The following is a 21,760-nucleotide window of genomic DNA, read 5'->3' as shown; positions in this document are numbered from 1 at the left end:
GCCATTTTAGGGTGATTTATAATAGTGAGATGGCTTAGCAATGGAGATTGAAAGAGAAAACCCTTAAACATAAGACAAATACTCCAGACAGTAATGTGTTGAATAACTGCAACGATGAAGAAGATGAGTGTAGTAGTCTGTAAATAATACAGAGGTTCAATTGATAGGCAGAGAGAGATAGGAGAAGTGCTAGCAGAACACTTAATGTGATTGATCAGTGATATAGTGTCATTGCCTAGCTGGCATTTGTCCTGCTGCATTTCAATTACAATTGCACTTTTTTACTTCTTTCTTAATGCACTAGAAAGTAGTAGCAAGCCAGAAGAAAAAAAATCTGAAATCAGTGTCAATAAAGGCTTATCACAAGTGACTGTACTGAGTTTTTATAATTATTTTGCAATCCTTTTTTTAAAGGAGAAATAACTGCTTTTTTAAAATACAAAAGAAAATTCACCAAAATCTAGACATTTAACTATCACATTCTATCCCACAGTGTGTGTGATGCAAAGTTTTTGATTTCTCTGTTCTACCAGTCAAATTTTGCTTCCATATCCAACACACCAATAGAGCACCCAGTTGCAGATGCTAGGTTTTTGGATGTGTACCTATCTATCATTTCTTATGAAATATGCCACTAGCAGCAGAAGAAGCACCATCTCCCTTACTGGCACTCGCCGTCTGGGCATTAGTACTATTAAATGGAGGTCAAAATTTGCCGCTTTTGCCATCAGCTAGCACACTAGTGGGAAGGAAGCAGAGGACGTTATGAAATATATGGCACATCACTCATCTCAGTCACAGCTGGATGATATTACCTCTGACAGCAACACTGTCAGTCTGGCTTAGTGTTTTGAACAGAAGCGTCTGCATGATAATTTTTAGGCAGGTTTTTTTCATTTTAGAAAACTATGGTGAAGTCACTTTGACATTACTAAGGCTGCATTTGCGTTAAAGAGCTTAAAAGGGGTTGAATGCGGTCCTGAGAGACCTCAAGGTTTTACACACATAATTTCAGGGAAAATGGAGGCTTACAGTATTGAGATTTATAGCAAGTCGGTTAGCTGCAAATTATTTTTTTTCTTCAAACCTGATGAATTCGAATTTAGAAAGATTCCATCTTCTCTATAAACTATGTTTAGATAATTCAACACAATAATGTTTTATTGTAGCCAGTTCTCATTAAATAAGTAAGATAACATGATGCTTATGGAAATTCCATAAGGCATGGGATAAAAGTTATTTAAAAGGGTTGTATACTTCATCTTCCAACTGAGAACAAGCTTTCCCATGTACAGTGTTTTTCAATAGTAGGAGGCTGATGGACAGGTATTGTCAAATGACCATCTGTTAAAAGGATAGACAAATATTATGACAGCGTTCATCAGGAGTTACAAAAAAGTAGAAAATAATTTATTCCTCCATCTACAAATACAGAAAATGGAGGCAACATTTTGACTTAAGTGGTCTTTATCAAGCTCACTTTGATGACATAGGTTGAAACGTTGCTTCTATTTTTTGTTATTTATGTATGGAGGAATAAACTGCTTTCCACTTTTTTATAATTCCTGATGAACGCTGTCATGATTTTTACTTATTGATTGCCTAAGGCAAGTGGATTCTTGTCTAATTTTTTGTATTTGTCCCTCTTACCATTGACTGTGCTGTGGACAAATGCTTCTTCATTTTTTGCCACTATAAAGGGAATCTGTTGCTAGGTTTTTGTCACTTAATCTGAGATCAGCATAATGTAGAGACAAAGACACTGATTCCAACAGTGTGTCTCTTACAGGGATACTGGCTGTAGTTTTGATTAAATCACTGTTTTATCCGCAGAAGGTTATCACTAGAGGACTATTAAACCTGCAGCCATGTATGCCTACATATTAATGAGCTCTACATAATTAACTACTGATTGGGAGCTTTTTGCCTGTGCATAGAGCACCCAGAAAGCTGTCAATCAGTGGTGTGGGCGGGGTTATAAAGAGCTCAGCATTCAGAGAACTGGTAAATCTGCAGAAGATAAAATAGTAATTTTATCAAAATCCGGGTCACTGTCTGTATGTTATGATACTCTCAGATTAGGTTGCAAAATCCTGGTGACAGGTTCTCTTTAAGGGGAATCTTTCAGTAGGATCAGCCCTCCTAAGCAGTCAATATGGGCATTCAGGTCATAAAAAGTTGAATAAAATGATACCTTGATATCTGTGATCTGAAGTCTTATTCTAGTGAAATCTACGTTTTTCTTGATATATAAATGAGCTGTTAAGATCTATGGGCCTGACACAGATCTCCTTGAAAATGTGCCTCCAGAGCTTGTTATAAATGAAAAGTGGCATTACCAGTGTGAGACATGTAGATCAGGAGAGTAGACTGTCAGTCATTACATGTCTCACACTGATAACACCCCCATTTATTTAAAATATACTCAGGTGACAGATTCACAGGGAGATCTATATCCCGCCCATAGATCTTGAATGAGATGCAAAAGCACCTTATAGGGTTGTGTGAAACACAACACCTAAAAAGCTTGTAATCCAGATGCTGCAGCTTCCATAAAATTATCAGAATAAAAACAGCGGGGGTATGGAAGTAATATTGCGCTCTCTAGAATCACGACCATCCAATAGTAAGGTAAAATGTACAGTAGGTTTATTGTCACCCCCAGTCCTTCTTCAGGCACCCATACATAAAAACCTATGTAGGGTTGTCCTGAAGAAGAAGTCGCGGTAACTCTGAAGCGCGTTGACAATAAACCTACATTTTACCTTACTATTGGATTGCTTGATTCCAGAGAGCGCAGTATTACTTCCATACCCCCCGCTGTTTTTATGCCCATAGAGCTTAACAGTTTATTTACATATTAAGAAATGTATGCATCTCTCTGGAATAAGACATCAGATCGTAGATATCAGGGTATCATTTTATTCAGCTTTCTATGACCTACATGCCCATGTTGACGGCTTAGGAAGGTCTATCCTAATGACAGATTTCCTTTAACAGACTGTGGGAGAAGTGTCAGCTGAGCAGCTTCCCCTTTGGCTTCTCCCTGCCCTGCTCACTATGATTAACAGGTCCCTCCCTGTATAAGGAGTAGCTCATATATGAAAACCTACACATCTGAATAAAAGCAGCTCAAATATAGAAAAAGGTCTAAAGTGCTTGATCAATTATTTTAGAAACATATTAATTTTTATTTTTTTCAATATTCAGTTCAGTAATCTTTTACATTTACATTTCCACACAGCTAATTGTGCTTGTGTTATTATTTTTTTTCAGCAAGGAAGCCAGTCGCGCATTGTGAAACATTACTGGTACACTTCTTGGCCTGATCATAAGACTCCAGACAGTGCTCAGCCTCTCCTTCAACTCATGCTAGATGTGGAAGATGACAGTAAAACTTTTACTGACAGGGGTCCGGTGGTCGTACACTGCAGGTAGTGATCTATATCAATTCTTTAAGTAGTTATGTCAGTGTCTCCATGATGCCCATTCTACATGAGCCTTTAGGTACTGTCTCCCCACACTCACAAGTTGTGTGCCCCTTTTCATTCATATATATGCATATCAGGAAAGTGTCAAAAAGGCTGTGTGGACAGTGGCAGCACGACTTACAGGCCACTTCTCAGTCCTGGTAGGAAAATTGTGAATGATTATAATATAGGCTATATAACTCAGGACTAAGTGTAACGTATTTACAAAGTCAGGGTTCACCCACTTCTGCGTATATAAAGTAGATGAGATTCTCAGCAAGAAAAGTTGGAGAGTGTCAGGTGAGTGCCATGCTTTTTTTTTCTTACCTAGCATCCGTATGTCATACGAGTGCTACGGGAGTGTGCTTTTACATAAAGTAATTCTCTATGTCATTTCAATCTGGTTTTCAAACTAATGAAACAATACATGTACAGATATAGCTAGATGATAGATAGATAGATAGATAGATAGATAGATGATAGTAAGAAACAAGTTAGTGAGATATATAATTAGTGCAGTGTGTGTATAGCTTACTGTACAATTATTTAGCTAATAATAATAATAATAATAAGTTTAGCTAATAAACAAAGAAATAAAAGAAAAAAATGGCATGGGGGTTCCCCTTATTTTTAATACCCAGCTGCTAGCGGTGATGTCAGTAAGGTTACCACAATTCATTGGCTATGAACTACAATAAGCTTTCTGACGTCAGCGCTGGTCGCAGCAGCCGGATTCACACACTACTGTCATTGTGTTCCGGCTGCTGTGCTGAGCGGTCACATTACTGATGTCACCACTCAGCATTGCACCCTGATGTAGCAGAGTCGAGGATCGTCATGGGACGTGAGATGGATTTACGGGGGACCCCTTTAGATTATGTAATTTTTTAAATGTAATGAATGAGTAAAAGAGGGTCGGAAAGTGCTTTTTACAATTAAAGGACTTTTCTGTGTGTTTGTGTTTATTGCTTTTGACTACTGGGTTAGTAATGGGGTTGTCTTATAGACACCTCTCAATTACTAACCCCTGGGCTTGATGTCAGCTTACATTACACAGCTGTCATTAACCCCAAAACCATTACCCCACTTGCCAACACACCATGGCAAACGAGAAGAGCTAAGACTAAGTGAAAGAATTGGCGCATTAATGGATGCGCCATTTCTGGGGCGGCTGAGGGCTGGTGTTATTAGTCTGGGAGGGAGCCAATATCCATAGCCCCTTCAAAGCCTTTTAATATCAGCCTACTGCTGTCTGCTTAGCCTTTGGTGGTTATTAAAAATAGAGGGGACCCCACATGATTTTTTGTTGGGGGGGCTCACCTTTTTAGTAACCAGTAAAGACTATGCAGACAGCTGTTAGCTGTTATTAATAGACTGGGAAGCTTCATGGATATTGACCTCTTCCCAGAATAATAACACCAGCCCCCAGCTGTCTGCTTTCCCTCAGCTGGATATTAAATATAAGGGGGGCCCCCACACGATTTTTTTCATTTAATTTATATCTCACTGACATCTTTCTATCTATTCTGATGACTCACGCTGTAAATTTACTGTAGTCGGCTGATGAGATTTCAGGTTTCCTATTAGATGGGTGAGTAAAAATCGGACTGCACAAGCATGGTCCATGTGCCGTGCGATTTTTTTCTGTCACCCATTGACTTGCATTGATGAGTTTTATGTGGCCATACGCAGCATGCTGCAATCTTTTCCTCACCCAAATTCCAGGTGAGGAAAAACTCGCAGATGAGCATTGCCAGATTTAATATCATTGGTGCGAGTGCTATCCAATTTTTTTCCCACATTGCATTCGCCAGTTTTATATGCAAATGTGAGCTAAACGTTACTCAAAGTTACTCACATTTTTATGATGGTTTATATATTAAAATTCTGTCCAGAGGTGGAAATCTATTTTAAATTGTATTATATATTTTATCTTTTGTTTTATGTTACTATGTATTATCATTAAATATTGCCTGTAAGTACACAAAAGATGCATTTGACTGGTTTAGGTGTGATCTAAAATATATTATTATATATAGAGAGTGTATATTGGCATTTTCTGTTTTATAGTCTAGCTCTATTTCTAGATTTCTGGCCATTATAATTGGGGCTGATGGGCTAAAAGAGTTACTATGTGCCCAAATTCCCCATAGTCAAAATTATTACTCACAAACAACAACTCCAGTATGAAGGATTGCCAGCAGGTGGCGTCTCAGCCACTTTACAATGACCATGCATTGGTACTGTTTTATGTAATTTGTGTGCTATACTTATACAGGGTGACGTACTGTTTGTGAAAGATAAGGCTGTATTCACACATTCATTGTACACGTCAATGTGCTGTCTGTTTTTTAAACCCATGAATTTTCATTGATCCATACACACATATGGTTTACTTCGTGTTCGCAAGATGAGTTCACAGTGCAGAACAATTGTCACATTTTTACCACGTTTTCGGAAATTTCCGAAAAGAACACATTGTATGTACGCGGCCTTAAGGGGAATCTGTCATCAGGTTTCTGATCTATAGTCTGGGAGCAGCATAATGTAGAGACATATAACCTGATTCCAGCGATTTGTAACTTTCTGAGCTGCTTCCTGTAGTTTCAATAAAAAACAGTGTTTTATCAGCAAGTGATTATCATTAGAGGACTAGCTGTCTCATGCCATGTAGTCCTCCTCTGTATAACCCCACCCTTGTTACTGATTAGAAACTTAATGCCAATGTACAGTGTACACAGAAAGCTGCCAGAAAGCGAAGTCAATTTCAGGCAGTTTACCTCCCCTTCAGTTATTTAAAAAGGGTGATATAAAAGCGGATGCAACATATGTAAAATGGATGACACATGAAAATACGGACAATTTTTCATCCAGAAAAAGTATGGACGATTTTTCATCTGTCTTGTCATCCATCTGTCAGTGTGTCATCCTTATGCCATTCTTATGTCAGTTTTTACATCTGTGTGACATCTGTATGGCATCCGTTTTATACAACAACAATTTAAAATATAATAATAGGCAAAATAAAGTTTTCTATGTTAATAATAATTGCACTGGATCCATTAAAAAAACAGATCCGTTATACGTTTCTTAAATTCATCCATTGAGTTTAATGGGTGAATCTGATCCAAAAAGCAGATCAGACTAGCGCATGCTGCATTTTTTTACATGCAGACGTAAGTTACACCAATGACTTTCATCGGTCAGTGTGCTGTGTGTATTGCAGACAAATTTATAATACACTCATCTCAGCAAGCCTTAAGTCATATTTTCATATAGTATTTGTAAGCTAAAACCAGGAGTAGGTGATAAATACCGAAGAGGTGACGTGTTTCTATTATACTTTTCCTCTCCGGACTTTGGCTTACAAATACTGATGTAAAAAAATGACCACATACTGAACTTGTGAATGAGGCCTTATTCTGCAGAAGGAGCCCTGTATATGTAGCAAATACAAAGTTAGGGTACATAAAATGTATGTGCACTATTACATCTCCCTTAAATGTATACTTAAACAAGATTAAATTGCTATAACTAAGTAGATTGTATATAAATGAAAAACTTATCTTTTGATCAACTACTGTATATGGCCCAATCAGACAGACAAAATACAGATCTATATGGTATAGATTTGTATAATGAGGTTTAAAGACTGCTATGGGACCACAACACAAAAGAAAAAAATTATGGCTATTTCATTGCATGAAATATTTTCCGCTATAATCAGTGCCTCATAGAGAATCCATGTGGCAGCAAGCTGAGTGACTTTGGACCTGTAATGTTGAATTGCAGAGACTCCATGTCTACGCCTATAGGGTTGATACATATTATTTATTCATGTGTATGGGACTTTCATAAACAAGAATACTCCTGAAGATGACTGCTAATCATTGTGATTAGTTTTGTGTCACCTTGGAAATCAACATGCAGCACCAAAAAGTCCAGAGATATTATATGCAAAGCAGTACAAACATTAATGATGGAAGTTAGTGCTCTTGAATCACAGAATCACCGACACAGGTTCTAATGGTGGGATTTAGTGCTCCAGAATCATTGACCTAGGTTCTGGTCATGGGAATTAGTGCTCCAGGGTCACTGACACACAGGTTCTGGTCGTGCGAATTGGTGCTCCAGTGTCATGGACACAGGTTCTGGTCATGGGAATTAGTTCTCCAGGGAATTGTGGGAATTAGTGCTTCTGAATAACAGAATCACTGACACAGGTACTAATGGTGGAAGTTAGTGCTCCTGAATCACAGAATCACTGACACAGCTTCTGCGGGTGCGAATTAATGCTCCTGAATCACAGAATCACTGACACAGGTTCTAATGGTGAGAATTAGTTCTCTTGAATAATATAATCACCGGCACATGTTCTAATGTTGAGAGTTAGTGCTCCTGAATCACAGAATCACTGACACAGGTTGTAATGGTGGGAATAAGTGCCCCTGAATTACAGAATCACTGTCAAATGTTCTAAAGGTGAAAGTTAGTGCAACTGAATCACAGAATCACTGGCACAAGTTCGAATTGGGGGAATTAGTGCTTCAGCATCACTGAAACAAATTCTAATGGTGGGATTTAGTGCTCCAGAATCATTGACCTAGGTTCTGGTCTTGGGAATTAGTGCTCCAGAGTCACTGACACAGGTTCTGGTCATGGGAATTAGTGCTCCAGAATCACTGACCCAGGTTCTGGTCATGGGAATTAGTGCTCCAGAGTCACTGACACAGGTTCTAGTCGTGCAAATTAGTGCTCCAGAGTCACTGACACAGGTTCTAATTGTGGGAATTAGTGCTTCTGAATAACAGAATCACTGGCACAGGTACTAATGGTGGAAGTTAGTGCTCCTGAATCACTGACACAGGATCTGCGGGTGGGAATTAATGCTCCTGAATCACAGAATCACTGACACAAGTTCTAATGGTGGGAATTAGTGCACCTGAATAATAGAATCACCGGCACAGGTTCTAATGTTGAGAGTTAGTTCTCCTGAATCACAGAATCTCTGACACAGGTTCTGCTGGTGGGAATTAGTGCTCCTGAATCACAGAATCACTGACACAGGTTCTAATGGTGGGAATTAGTGCTCCTGAATAATAGAACCACCGGCACAGGTTCTAATTGTGGGAATTAGTGCTCCAAAATCACTGACACAGGTTCTACTTGTGGGAATTAGTGCTCCAGAATCACTGACACAAGTTCTAATTGTGGAAATTAGTGCTCCAAAATCACTGGCACAAGTTCTGGTCATGGAAATTAGTGATCTAAGATCACTGGCACAGGTTCTGCTGGTGGGAATTAGTGCTTCAGAATAGCAGAATCACTGGCACAGGTACTAATGGTGGAAGTTAAAGCTCCTGAATCACAAAATCACTGGCACATGTTTTAATTGTGTGATTTAGTGCTTCTGAATCACTCGCACAGGTACTGATGGTGAAAATGAGTGTTCGTGAATTACAGAATCACTGGCACAGGTTCTAATCGTGGGATTTAGTGCTCCAGAATCACTGACACAGGTTCTTGTCATGGAAATTAGTGCTCTAGGATCACTGGCACAGGTTCTGCTGCTGGGAATTAGCGCTTCATAATAATAGAATCACTGGCACAGGTACTAATGGTGGAAGTTAAAGCTCCTGAATCACAAAATCACTGGCACAGGTTTTAGTTGTGTGAATTGGTGCTTCTGAATCACTGGCACAGGTACGGATGATGGAAATGAGTGTTACTAAATTTCAGAATCACTGGCACAGGTTCTAATTGGGGGAATTATTTCTCCAGGATCACTGACACAGGTTCTAATTGTGGGAATTAGTGCTTCTGAATAACAGAATCACTGGCACAGGTACTAATGGTGGAAGTTAGTTCTCCTGAATCACAGAATCAGTGGCACCGGTTCTGCTGGTGGGAATTAATGCTGAATAACATAATTACTGGCACAGGTTCTGTTGGTGGGTCACTGGCACAGGTTGTAATGGTGAGAATTAGTGTTCCTGAATTACAGAATCACTGGCGCAGGTTGTAATGGTGGAAGTTAGTGCAACTGCATCACAGAATCACTGGCACAAGTTCCAGTGATTCTGTGGAATCAAGTTCCAGGAACAATAACTAGTGGAAGTTATTGTTACTGAATAACAGAAACTGGCACAGGTTCTAATTGTGGGAATTAGGGCTCCTTAATCACAGAGTCACTGGCACTGATTCTTCTAGTGGAAATTAGTGCTCCTGAATCACATAATTACTGACACAGGTTCTAATTGTGGGAATTAGTTTTCCTGAATCCTGAATCACAGAATCACTTGCAAAGATTCTAGGGGATGGAAGTTAGTGTTCCTCAATCACTGAATCAGTGGAACTGGTTCTAATGGTGGAAATGAGTGCTCTTTAAAAACAAAACAGACTTACTTCAGAGACAAATCTGATGGGAGCCTATGCATGATGCCAGGGGTGGATTAAGAGAAGCCAGGGCCCCAGACAGTTTAGAAGGCGTGGGACCCCCCCAGATACCGGATGTATCACGTGACATGTCACATGATCCCATTTGATAGATCATGTTAGTAACACACACAAATTTTTCTCTTATGTACAGCGCCATACATAATAGAGCAGGGGTGAGAGAACGTGACTGTTCTGGAGGCCGAACCAATAGGCTGAAATTAATCCTGCTCAATATTACCATAGTATCTATAATATACTTACCTTGTAATGTCTTCACATCCTGTTCCGTCCAGGTGTGTCTGGATCTCAGAATTCCAAGCGGCGGAAGTTGGTCGACCGCCATATTGGGACACCCAAGTGATGGGTGTCTCAGTATGGAAACCGCTGGTGGTACCAGCCTCTTGCGCGGCACCACCAGTGGAACACCGTTGCGTACACGCCGCCGGGATCAGCTGAATGATTCACTGACCGCCGCCATCTTTGTACAGGAGGAATGCATGCGCAGTTTTAACGTGACTGCTTCTATCTGCCTGCACAAAGATGGCGGCGGTCTGATTTACTGCGCGGGGAGAAAGCTCAAATGAGAGAACACATGAGGGAAGAAGACAGCACAGGGGTGGAGAGTGAGAGCCGACAAGGGGAAGAGCACATTGGGTACACAGGTCAAAGAAGAGATCACATGAGAGGAGAAGACAGCAGATGGGGGAGAGAGAAAGGGCACAGTGGGGAGAGAGCTCAAACAGGGCAGCACATGAGGGGAGAACTGAGCACAGGAAGAAGAGAGACAGCAGACAAGGGGGATAGCACATGGGGTAGACAGGTCAAAGAAGAGAGCACAGACAGGAGAAGTCAGCACATGGGGGAAAGAGAGAGCGGATAGGTGGGTGAGCACATGGGGGGAGAGATTCTCAATGCTGCAAATCCTGTCCCCATCGTGACATTACTGCCCTCCCGATGTGATAGCATCGGGCCTCCATCTAGTAAAAAATAAATATTATTCATAATTGTATGACTTAATTTTGAGCAGAATTAAGTATCCTGACATCCCCCTATATACAATATGAGCCCCCACATAGCTCCCTCAATCAACAACCAAAGTGATCAACCTATGGGGCCCTTATACATGTAAGCCCTAACAAAAAAAAACGTGAAAAATTCTCTTTTTATTTAGTTTAAAACCCCCCAAATATATAGACATAAATACAAACACATAACACAGATAAACAGTGATATAAAAAAGAGCAGAAATGCGGGGAGTTGGGGACTAGTTTTGCCCTTCACAATTCCTTTCTGACAGCGGAGATTGGCACCCTAAGTTTACACGGTATGGCGCCCTGCTCCTCGTCGACTGCTCCGACCACTACTCTAACTGACCAGGCATTCTCAATAGGTGATCAGATAATATTTAATGAACATTTATAAAATATAGATACTAGTAACCCTTCAGATCATAAATGGCCAGTTAAGTGGCAGTGTAATTAAGTCACAAAACATCCATATACCTCACAGACACGTGAGGTATATAGCCCCTACATACAGTATGAGCCCCCACACAGCCCCGTACATACTGTTTGAGCCTCCACAAAGCTCCCTATGTACAGTATGAGTTCCCACACAGCCCCCTACATACAGTATGAGCCCCCACATAGCTACCTAGATTTAGTATGAGAACTCATTTAACTACCTATATACAGTATAAGCCCCACATAGCTCCCTACACAGCCCCATTATGCATCCCCACACAAGTAACATAACCCCCTGCTACACACAGGCACTCAGCATGTAGCCCTACATGAGTGACATTATCCCCTTCACTATGCAGCCCCATGTGAGTAGCATCACTCCCTTCACAACACATACCGCAGCCCCACGCAGCCACCTTGCATGCAGCCTCACAAGAGTGACATTACCCATTTTCCCTTGCAGCCATCCAGCATCAACCACTCTTCCGCGCACAGCCCCACATCACTCCCCCTCCACAGCCCCCTTCTCCACAATGCTCCTCATCATCATCATCATCCCCCTTCTCCACAATCCCCCATCATCATCCCCCCTCCTCACAGCCCCCATCATCATCCCCCCTCCTCACAGCCCCCATCATCATCCCCCCTCCTCACAGCCCCCATCATCATCCCCCCTCCTCACAGCCCCTTCATCATCCCCCCTCCTAACAGCCCCCATAATCATCCCCCCTCCTCACAGCCCCATCATCATCTCCCCTCCTCACAGTCCCCATCATCATCCCCCCTCCTCACAGCCCCTTCATCATCCCCCCTCCTAACAGCCCCCATCATCATCCCCCCTCCTCACAGCCCCATCATCATCTCCCCTCCTCACAGTCCCCATCATCATCGCCCTCCTCACAGCTCCATCATCATCCCCCTCCTCACAGCCCCATCATCATCATCCCCTCTCTTCACAGCCCCCATCATCATCATCCCCCCTCCTCACAGCCCCCATCATCTTCATCCCCCCTCCTCACAACCCCCATCATCATCATCCCCCCTCCTCACAGCCCCCATCATCATCACCCCCCCTCCTCACAGCCCCCATCATCATCCCCTGTCCTCACAGCCCCATCATCATCATCCCTCCTCCTCACAGCCCCCATCATCATCATCCTCACTCCTCACAGCCCCCATCATCATCATCCCCCCTCCTCATAGTCCCCATCATCCCCCCTCCTCACAGTCCCCATCATCATCCCCCCTCCTCACAGTCCCCATCATCATCATCCCCCCTCCTCACAGTCCCCATCATCATCATCCCCCTCCTCACATTCCCCAGCATCATCATCCCCCTCCTCACAACCTCCATCATCATCATCCCCCCTGCTCACAGCCCCATCATCATCCCTCCTCCTCACGCCCCCATCATCATCCCCCCTCCTCACAGCCCTCATCATCATCCCCTCTCCTCACAGCCCCCAACATCACCCCCCTCCTTACAGTCCCCATCATCATCCTCCCTCCTCACAGCCCCCATCATCATCATCCCCCTCCTCACAGCCCCCATCATCATCATCCCCCCTCCTCACAGCCCCCATCATTATCATCCCCTCTCCTCACAGCCCCCATCATCATCATCCTTCCTCCTCACAGCCCCCATCATCATCATCCCCCCTCCTCACAGTCCCCATCATCCCCCCTCCTCACAGTCCCCATCATCATCATCCCCCCTCCTCACAGTCCCCATCATCATCATTCCCCCTCCTCACAGTCCCCATCATCATCCCCTATCCTCACAGCCCCATCATTATCCCCCCTCCTCACAGCCCTCCATGATCATCATCCCCCTCCTCACAGCCCCGTCATCATCATCATCCCCCCTCTTCACAGCCCCATCATCATCCCCCCTCCTCACAGCCCCATCATCATCATCCTCCCTCCTCACAGCCCCCATCATCATCATCCCCCTCCTCACAGTCCCCATCATCATCATCCCCCCTCACAGTCCCCATCATCATCATCCCCCCTCCTCACAGCCCCAATCATCATCATCCCCCCTCCTCACAGCCCCCATCATCATCATCCCCCCTCCTCACAGCCCCCATCATCATCATCCCTCCTCCTCACAGCTCCATCATCATCATCCTCCCTCCTCACAGCCCCCATCATCATCATCCCCTCTCCTCACAGTCCCCATCATCATCATCCCCCTTCCTCACAGTCCCCATCACCCCCCTCCTCACAGTCCCCATCATCATTATCCCCTCTCCTCACAGTCCCCATCATCATCATCCCCCCTCCTCACAGTCCCCATGTTCATCATCCCCCCTCCTCACAGCCCCATCATCATCATCCCCCCTCCTCACAGCCCCATCATCATCATCCCCCCTCCTTACAGCCCCCATCATCATCCCCCCTCCTCACAGTCCCCGTCATCATCATCCCCCCTCCTCACAGTCCCCATCATCATCATCATCCCCCCTTCATACAGCCCCCATCATCATCATCCCCCTCTTCACAGCCCCCATCATCATCCTCCTCCTCACAGCCCCCATCATCATCATCATCCCTCCTCCTCACAGTCCCCATCATCATCATCCCCCTCCTCACAGTCCCCATCATCATCATCATCCCCCTTCCTCACAGTCCCCATCATCATCATCCCCTCTCCTCACAGTCCCCATCATCATCCCCCTCCTCACAGCCCCCATCATCATCATCCCCCCTCCTCACAGCTGCCCATCATCATTATCCCCCCTCCTCACAGCCCCATCATCATCCCCCCTCTTCACAGCCCCCATCATCATCATCCCCCTCCTCACAGCCCCATCATCATCATCCCCCCTCCTCACAGCTCCATCATCATCATCCCCCCTCCTCACAGCCCCCATCATCATCATCCCCCTCCTCACAGTCCCCATCATCATCATCCCCCCTCCTCACAGCCCCCATCATCATCCCTCCTCACAGTCCCCATCATCATCATCCCCCTCCTCACAGTCCCCATCATCATCATCCCCCTTCCTCACAGTCCCCATCATCATCATCTCCCTCCTCACAGTCCCCATCATCATCATCCCCTCTCCTCACAGTCCCCATCATCATCCCCCTCCTCACAGCCCCCATCATCATCATCCCCCCTCCTCACAGCTGCCCATCATCATTATCCCCCCTCCTCACAGCCCCATCATCATCCCCCCTCTTCACAGCCCCCATCATCATCATCCCCCTCCTCACAGCCCCATCATCATCATCCCCCCTCCTCACAGCTCCATCATCATCATCCCCCCTCCTCACAGCCCCCATCATCATCATCCCCCTCCTCACAGTCCCCATCATCATCATCCCCCCTCCTCACAGCCCCCATCATCATCATCCCCCTCCTCACAGCCCCATCATCATCATCCCCCCTACTCACAGCCCTCATCCTCATCATCATCCCTCCTCCTTACAGTCCCCATCATCATCATCCCCCCTCCTCACAGTCCCCATCATCATCATCCCCCTCCTCACAGTCCCCATCATCATCCCCTCTCCTCATAGTCCCCATCATCATCCCCCTCCTCACAGCCCCCATCATCATCATCCCCCCTCCTCACAGCTCTCATCATCATCATCATCACCCCCCCTCTTCACAGCCCCATCATCATCATCCCCCCTCCTCACAGCCCCCATCATCATCATCCCCCCTCCTCACAGCCCCATCATCATCATCCCGCCTCCTCACAGCCCCCATCATCATCATCCCCCTCCTCACAGTCCCCATCATCATCATCCCCCTCCTCACAGCCTCCATCATCATCATTCCCCTCCTCACAGCCCCCATAATCATCATCCCCCTCCTCATAGCCCCCATCATCATCACCCCCCTCCTCACAGCCCCATCATCATCATCCCTTCTCCTTACATGTCCCAATCATCATCATCCCCCCCTCACAGTCCCCATCATTATCATCCCCCTCCTCACAGTCCCCATTATCATCATCTCCTCTCCTCACAGTCCCCATCATCATCCCTCCTCCTCACAGTCCCCATCATCATCACCCCCCTCCTCACAGTCCCCATCATCATCATCCCCCTCCTCACAGCCCCCATCATCATCAACCTCCTCACAGCCCATAATCATCATCCCCCTTCTCACAGCCCATCATCATCATCCCCCTCCTCACAGCCCCTTATCATCATCCCCCCTCTCCACACAGACTCTCATCATCCCCCTCTTCTCTATACAGCCCATCATCACCTTCCCCATGCAGCCTCACGCATATAACATAAACCCTTTTCATGTGAAAGCCCCCCCCATAAGCAGCCTTATAAAAGTAGCAGTGGCCCTTCCCCATGCAACCCTCCATCATGCAGCCTCCATATAATACCATCATCCACACTTCTTTGCACCAAAAATTCATCCTCAGCCCACTTACACTGAGTCCTGTGTCCTCATTCCCACCTGCACACAGCTCCATCATGCAGCCTCTCTGTCCGCTTCAGCAGCCACAGCTCCAGCTCCATGCTGCTTCCTGCTATCGGGTCTTCACTGGTTTGAAGGCAGCCCCTCCCCTTCCGGTGACATCATCCCCTCAAAAAATCAACTCCACTCTAGACGCTACAGAGCTGCAGATGTCGGTGCACAAAGGATTATATGAGGGCAGTCTGGCTATGGGCCCCCCGGAGCCTCAGGCCCCGGGCGGTAGCCCAGATTGCCCTCATTATAATCCGCCTATGCATGATGCCATCATAAGCAGCACTCTGCGGTATTTCCAAAGCTATGGCAGAGAGACTTGGTTCTTCCCTTACTCTATTATTCAATGGCGCCTGAATGTAAAGAGAAATAAATATACATCTTTCTACAATTAAAACTATTTTCTCATTGAAATCCAATTTTATACCTACTTTGCCCTAAACAGAAAACTCTTGAGCACCTGCTGCTCACTGTTGACTTAACTGATAAAACAAATGTTTCTGACTAATTGCTTCTGACTACTACTAGCATATTGTGTAAATGCTTTAGATTTGGACCAGAATGCTGGGAACAGCCTGTGTACTAACAAGTGTGTGATAATTATTCCTCCAGGAGCACATTGCACGTCTATGACCTCTGATTACCTTTAGAAGTTGTATTTCTATCTGATACAGTACACTTCTAAGTATCTCCATATCCTGACTACACACAAGATGTTTTCCTCTGCAGAATACACTTCCTGTGCAGGAGGTAGATTGGAATGTGGCGAGGAAATATGGAATGTCCAGAGAAATGTCTTTTCAAGGAAGATGAAAGCTGCATATGCAGCCTTTTACATCCACCTTGAATTTACCTTCTTTTGTATTTGCCAAAAACATGTTGTTTATTGAGTGGTTATTCTGACCACATTGTAACATTTGGACATTACTAGTGATATTCCGCTGTATCATCCTCCACAGCAGAATGCACTTGCCATGACAGCTTGCTACAGTAATGAGTCACTCATATGCAACAACAAAAAGAAAAATGTAAAATAATATATAGGCAAAAAAAGCAAGAAACAGGCTTGTATGTGGTCTTGTAGGGTGTCTTGCAGACATAATAAGTGTTACTAGTGAATGCGGAACAGTAATGAAACAACCCTAGGAACAACAAAAGCACACCAAAATAACTCTGAAAGGGGTTGTCCGGTCACATCTGTCATGGGAATAGTTTTGGAACCACTGTGCCGTGGACCGAGGAGAGCCTGTAGGGGCGTGACTAGGCAAAGACCTAACTCTTCGCTAGAGTCCCTGATGGTAGGGTTAGACTTGGCTCTAGATAGACGACAGGTGCTACTCCAGGACAGACCTCGGACACACGGCAGCTGATCCCCAAAGAAGCAGATAGTTAAAATGGCCAGCAATGGGTAGACTTGGCTAGTACAGGAAGGCATGGCAGGAATCCTGGAAGACAAGGCAGATGTAGATAGGTACGGCTGGTATACAGACTGGCACGGTAGGTGTTGGCAGGTACGGCTGGTATACAGACTGGCGCGGCAGGTGCAGGCAGATACAGCTAGTATACAGATGGATACAATCAGGTGCAGGCAGTTATGGCTGGTATACAGACTGGCAAAGCAGGTGCAGACAGGTACGGCTGGTATACAGACTGGCACAGCAGGTGCAGACAGGTATGGCTTGTATACAGACTTGCACGGCAGGTGCTGCTGGTATACAGACTGGCATGGCAGGTGCAGGCAGTTATGGCTGGTATTCAGACAGGCACGGCAGGTGCAGGAAGGTGCGACATGTATAGCTGATATGCATGTGGACACGGCGGGTGCAGACAGGCACGGCTGGTATATAGGCAGGTACTGGAAGATAAACTAGGACAGGGGACCTGAGAACTAGCAAGCATGCAAACAAGCAGAGTATACACGTTGCTCAGGCACCTCCCAACAGGTGAGGTGCTTTAAATAACAAGTGTCTCCCAGCCATTGGCTGGGGACACTTTTGGATGATGCTCACTGTCTCTTTAAGAGACCGGGTGTGTGCGCCCTAAGCACAGTGTCCGGGGATCTGCCAGGTGTGCGCAGACCCCAAGAAGCAGTAGGAGGAGGAGGACGCCCGGAACGAGAGGCGGTGAGTGAGTCAGCGTCCCTGCCGAGGGAAGGGAAAATGGGAAGCGTGCAGGGATGCCGACATACAACATCATATTCATGACCTATTTATTGGATAGGTCATTAACATCAGATTAGCAGAAGAAAGTAAGCACTCTATTTTACTTAGTTCAATACTTTAGTAGAAATCCATTTGCTCAATCATTCTACTGATATACTGTACCTCGTTGCCTGCTCAGGCTTCCCTGCACCCAATATGCAAATGATGCGGGTGTGTTGAGCTGTCATTTTCTGTGTTTGGATTAATATCAGATTGGTGGGAGTCCAACCCCCAGTACCCCCACCGATCTGCTGTTACTTGCTGCGGCAGCATTTAAACACTTAGAATGGGGCTGCACTGCCCAGCTCCATTCAACTGGTGTATTGGCCATTGCTGGATGCTGCAGAACAGCTGTTATTCTTTTGAATATGAGCTATTCTACAATACCCAGCATTAGCCTTTTAGGTGATGTGCCTCACAACATCATATACCATTTAGACATAGTATGCAAGGAGAAAAAGAGAAAATGTAATAAAACATTACAAAATACTATAATTTTAGTATACTGATAATGGTGGTGCACATTTCAGGCATCTCATGAGCAAGCTACTGACCTTTGAAATCACCACCATATTCAATTATATTGGCACCCTCAGGAGACAGATTTAGTAAAATACTTTGGTGGAGCAGGGACTTTCCCTGTCTCACGGTTCGCTCTAGTAAGTCATTGATCTATATAAGCTATCACAACCACACTCCTATCATCTTCTTATATAAAACCATGACCAATAAAGATACATACTTAAAGTGATGTCACTTGCGGGGGTGGCGCTGGTCTCTACACACCGGATATTCTCACGATGCGCACTGACAGTGCGCTCTCCTGCCCGCTCATTAATTCTGATCAGAGCCGGCGAGAGAGCTCTCAGTCAGTACGCATATTACACAGTGACAAGAATCTACTGAGCGTCTGTTGGAATTGATAACCAATGCATGCTTATTAGAGCAAGGGACTAGCCTAGTCCAGGAAATGGGTGTCACTGATGAGGCTGTGACAGTGAACGTAGCCACTGTCCCCTGATGAAATTTTGTTTGCGAATCCCAGCATGCACTGGCTTTCTCAAACAAAGCATCATCAAAAAAGAAAGTAGTGAAAGAAAAATAAAGCAATTATATAGTGTAGTGAAGGAATGGCAGGATTTTTTAATTAAAGTATATTAGAAAATAGATTAGATTATGGCATTAAATAGGCAATTAGAATGAAAATTAATTTATGTTTCGGACCACCCCATTAAAGAGAATCTGTCCTCATGATTTTGTATGTTTAAGTAAAGGCATGGCCATAATGGCACTGTTATACAGATTCAATAGATACCTTCAGTGAAGAAATCCACTTCATGGTTGTTCTTTAATCTTCATTTGACATTCCAGAGTAATAACCTTTCTGTGCATAGGGGTGTGACTGTGGGTAGGGTCTTCCGCTCTGCTTCGGCCACTCCGCCTGCCTCTGGTATTTGTATGTTCCTCTCTTTTTAATGTTCGCTCAGGCATGGTCCCTGTCATGGCGGCGCTTGTGCAGATTCATCTCCTGGTGGTGTTCAGTAAAATAGCGCTGGTAGCAGCGCATGCGCAGATTGACCTCTAGCAGTCTTCAGTAAAATGGCGTCGTGGTGGCACATGCACAGATTCAGATCTTGGCTCAATGAAGAGGCGAGATCTCAATTTACATGTGCGCTGCCACCAGTACCATTTTACAGAAGACTGCTGGGAGATGAATTTGCTCAAGCCCCGACCACGGCAATGATGGTTCTGGTGCAAACTTTAAAAAAAGAGGCACACACAGACACAAGAGGCAGGCGGATGTGCCAGGGCAGAGCTGAAGACTCTACCCACAGTCCCACCCCTTATGCACCAAAAGGTTATTACATTGAAACTTTGGTTAAAGAGCAACCAGGAAGCGGATTTCTTCACTAAAGGTATATATTGAATCTGTAGAACAGCACCTTTATGGCCATGCCTTTACTTTAACATGCTAAATCATGATAACAGGTTTTCTTTAAAGGTGAAAATAGATATTCATGGACCTAAAAGGAACTGTTCTTTTGACAAACGTTGCTTAAATCAACAGTATAGTCAAATATAAGAAACTTTGTAATACATCTTATCAGAGAAATTAGCTTCCTCCTCCACATATCAGACACTACTTAACCCTCCGTCAGGGGCAACTGATCTGACAGGCGCAGCTAACTTAGTTTCATTTCTCTATTTTCAGTGGTTTGTCTGGGAAACACCCTCCTCCCAGTACCTTCCTAACTTTAAAGGCTGTGTGAAACCTGAGAAGCCATTTATTACATTCCTATTAAGGTAACTGATCACTTTTAGAGCATTGAAATTTAAAAAAAAGGAAAATATAGCCAATTTTCTAGCCTGTGCCTGACAGGCGCAATGCCCCTAAACTCGTTATGAAACATATTGCCCCTGATGGAGGGTTAAGGTACCGTCACACTTAGTGACGCTACAGTCCCGACAACGATACGACCTGGCAGGGATCGTTGCTGCGTCGCTGTGTGGTCGCTGGTGAGATGTCAAACAGTCAGATCTTCCCAACGACGCAGCAACGATACGGCGACCCGTAGCGACCTGTATAACTATACAACGCAAATGCACGCCTATGTGTCTCAGTTCTGAGTCGCCAACGAGGTCGTTGGTAAGGTGTCAAACACACCGATGCATGCTACCTAGTGGGACCTCAACGATCAAAAAGTGGTCCAGGCCATTTCGACACAACCAGCGATCTCACAGCAGGGGCCTGGTCGCTGCTACGTGTCAAACGTAGCGAGATCACTGCTGAGGTCACTGTTGCGTCACAAAACTTGTGACTCAGCAGTGATCTCGCTTAGTGTGACGGGGGCTCTACTCTCCCCCGTACCTTTTGAACTTGTCAACTACTCTGCAAAACCAGCTCAAATTTGTCTTGCTCAGACAACAGGGACTGCTGGTGTCATGTGACACCGCCCATTATACTCTATGGGGAAGGGAGGGGGAGGAGAACTGAGCAGGGAGAGGAAACTATGGGAGGGAGACAGAAACACTGTGCAGAGCTTTCTAACAACTTTTACCTCACATTACAGCTAAAGGCTATAAAAATGTTAGCTAAAAAATTAATGAAGAGCAGGAATCTTCCTCTGTGTGATGGGCTATGTGTACGATCACAGCAGATAGTGTGCCCCCCTCAGCTTTTAGTGGATTGCAAAGTAAGAGATAGATCATGTAGAGTGGTGGTGAAAAATGCTGGGCACAAGTCATTTAATGGTCTGAAATAGTGTTATTCTTTGTGTACACACAAGACAGCTGATTCTAAACAGTTTCTTGAAAGTACTGTTACCCTTTAATCACTGGCTTGGTTTTCAGCAGAGGAGATTTTATTATTTGTCAGTATATCATGATAAAAAAAAATGTTCTTTTTCATTTTATTTATTCATTTACTTAGCAAAGAATTACAAACAAATCTAGTAAATTATCTTAACTTTAACCAAAACCATTATACAAAATAAATGGAAACATCACAGAAAAGCTACATAAAATGTGAAGTTACATTACAAATACTCAGACTTTGCTTTTCTTATCTGGTAGCAACGATCAGTTACATAATGCATTATTCTTTATCCATATCTGAAGTGAAAAAGCTTTGCCTGGTATTGTGGCTACATTCCTGTAAAAGGATGAGTTTCATTACCAGATGCAAATCATGGAAATGAGTAATTACTGTAATTAGTTTTTCTCCAGCTGCAGATTTTGTGACAG

General features: G+C 44.5%; 1 protein-coding gene across 3 annotated transcripts in view; it reads left to right on the top strand.

Moving 5' to 3' along the window:
- Positions 1-21,760, top strand: part of PTPRR (protein tyrosine phosphatase receptor type R) — a 315,415-nt gene that overhangs the window by 270,742 nt on the left and 22,913 nt on the right. For all 3 annotated transcript variants that reach the window (XM_073651783.1, XM_073651784.1, XM_073651785.1), the window contains one exon: positions 3,277-3,434. In XM_073651783.1, the coding sequence (XP_073507884.1) occupies positions 3,277-3,434 (158 nt within the window). The remainder of the gene's footprint in view (positions 1-3,276; positions 3,435-21,760) is intronic.

The sequence above is a fragment of the Phyllobates terribilis genome, unplaced genomic scaffold, assembly GCF_046119375.1.
Source record: "Phyllobates terribilis strain yellow unplaced genomic scaffold, ASM4611937v1 Scaffold_11__3_contigs__length_659146591, whole genome shotgun sequence".
NCBI classification, from domain to species: domain Eukaryota; kingdom Metazoa; phylum Chordata; class Amphibia; order Anura; family Dendrobatidae; genus Phyllobates; species Phyllobates terribilis.
The sequence above is the reverse complement of the archived record's forward strand: the minus strand, read 5'-3'. Positions and strand labels throughout refer to the sequence as shown.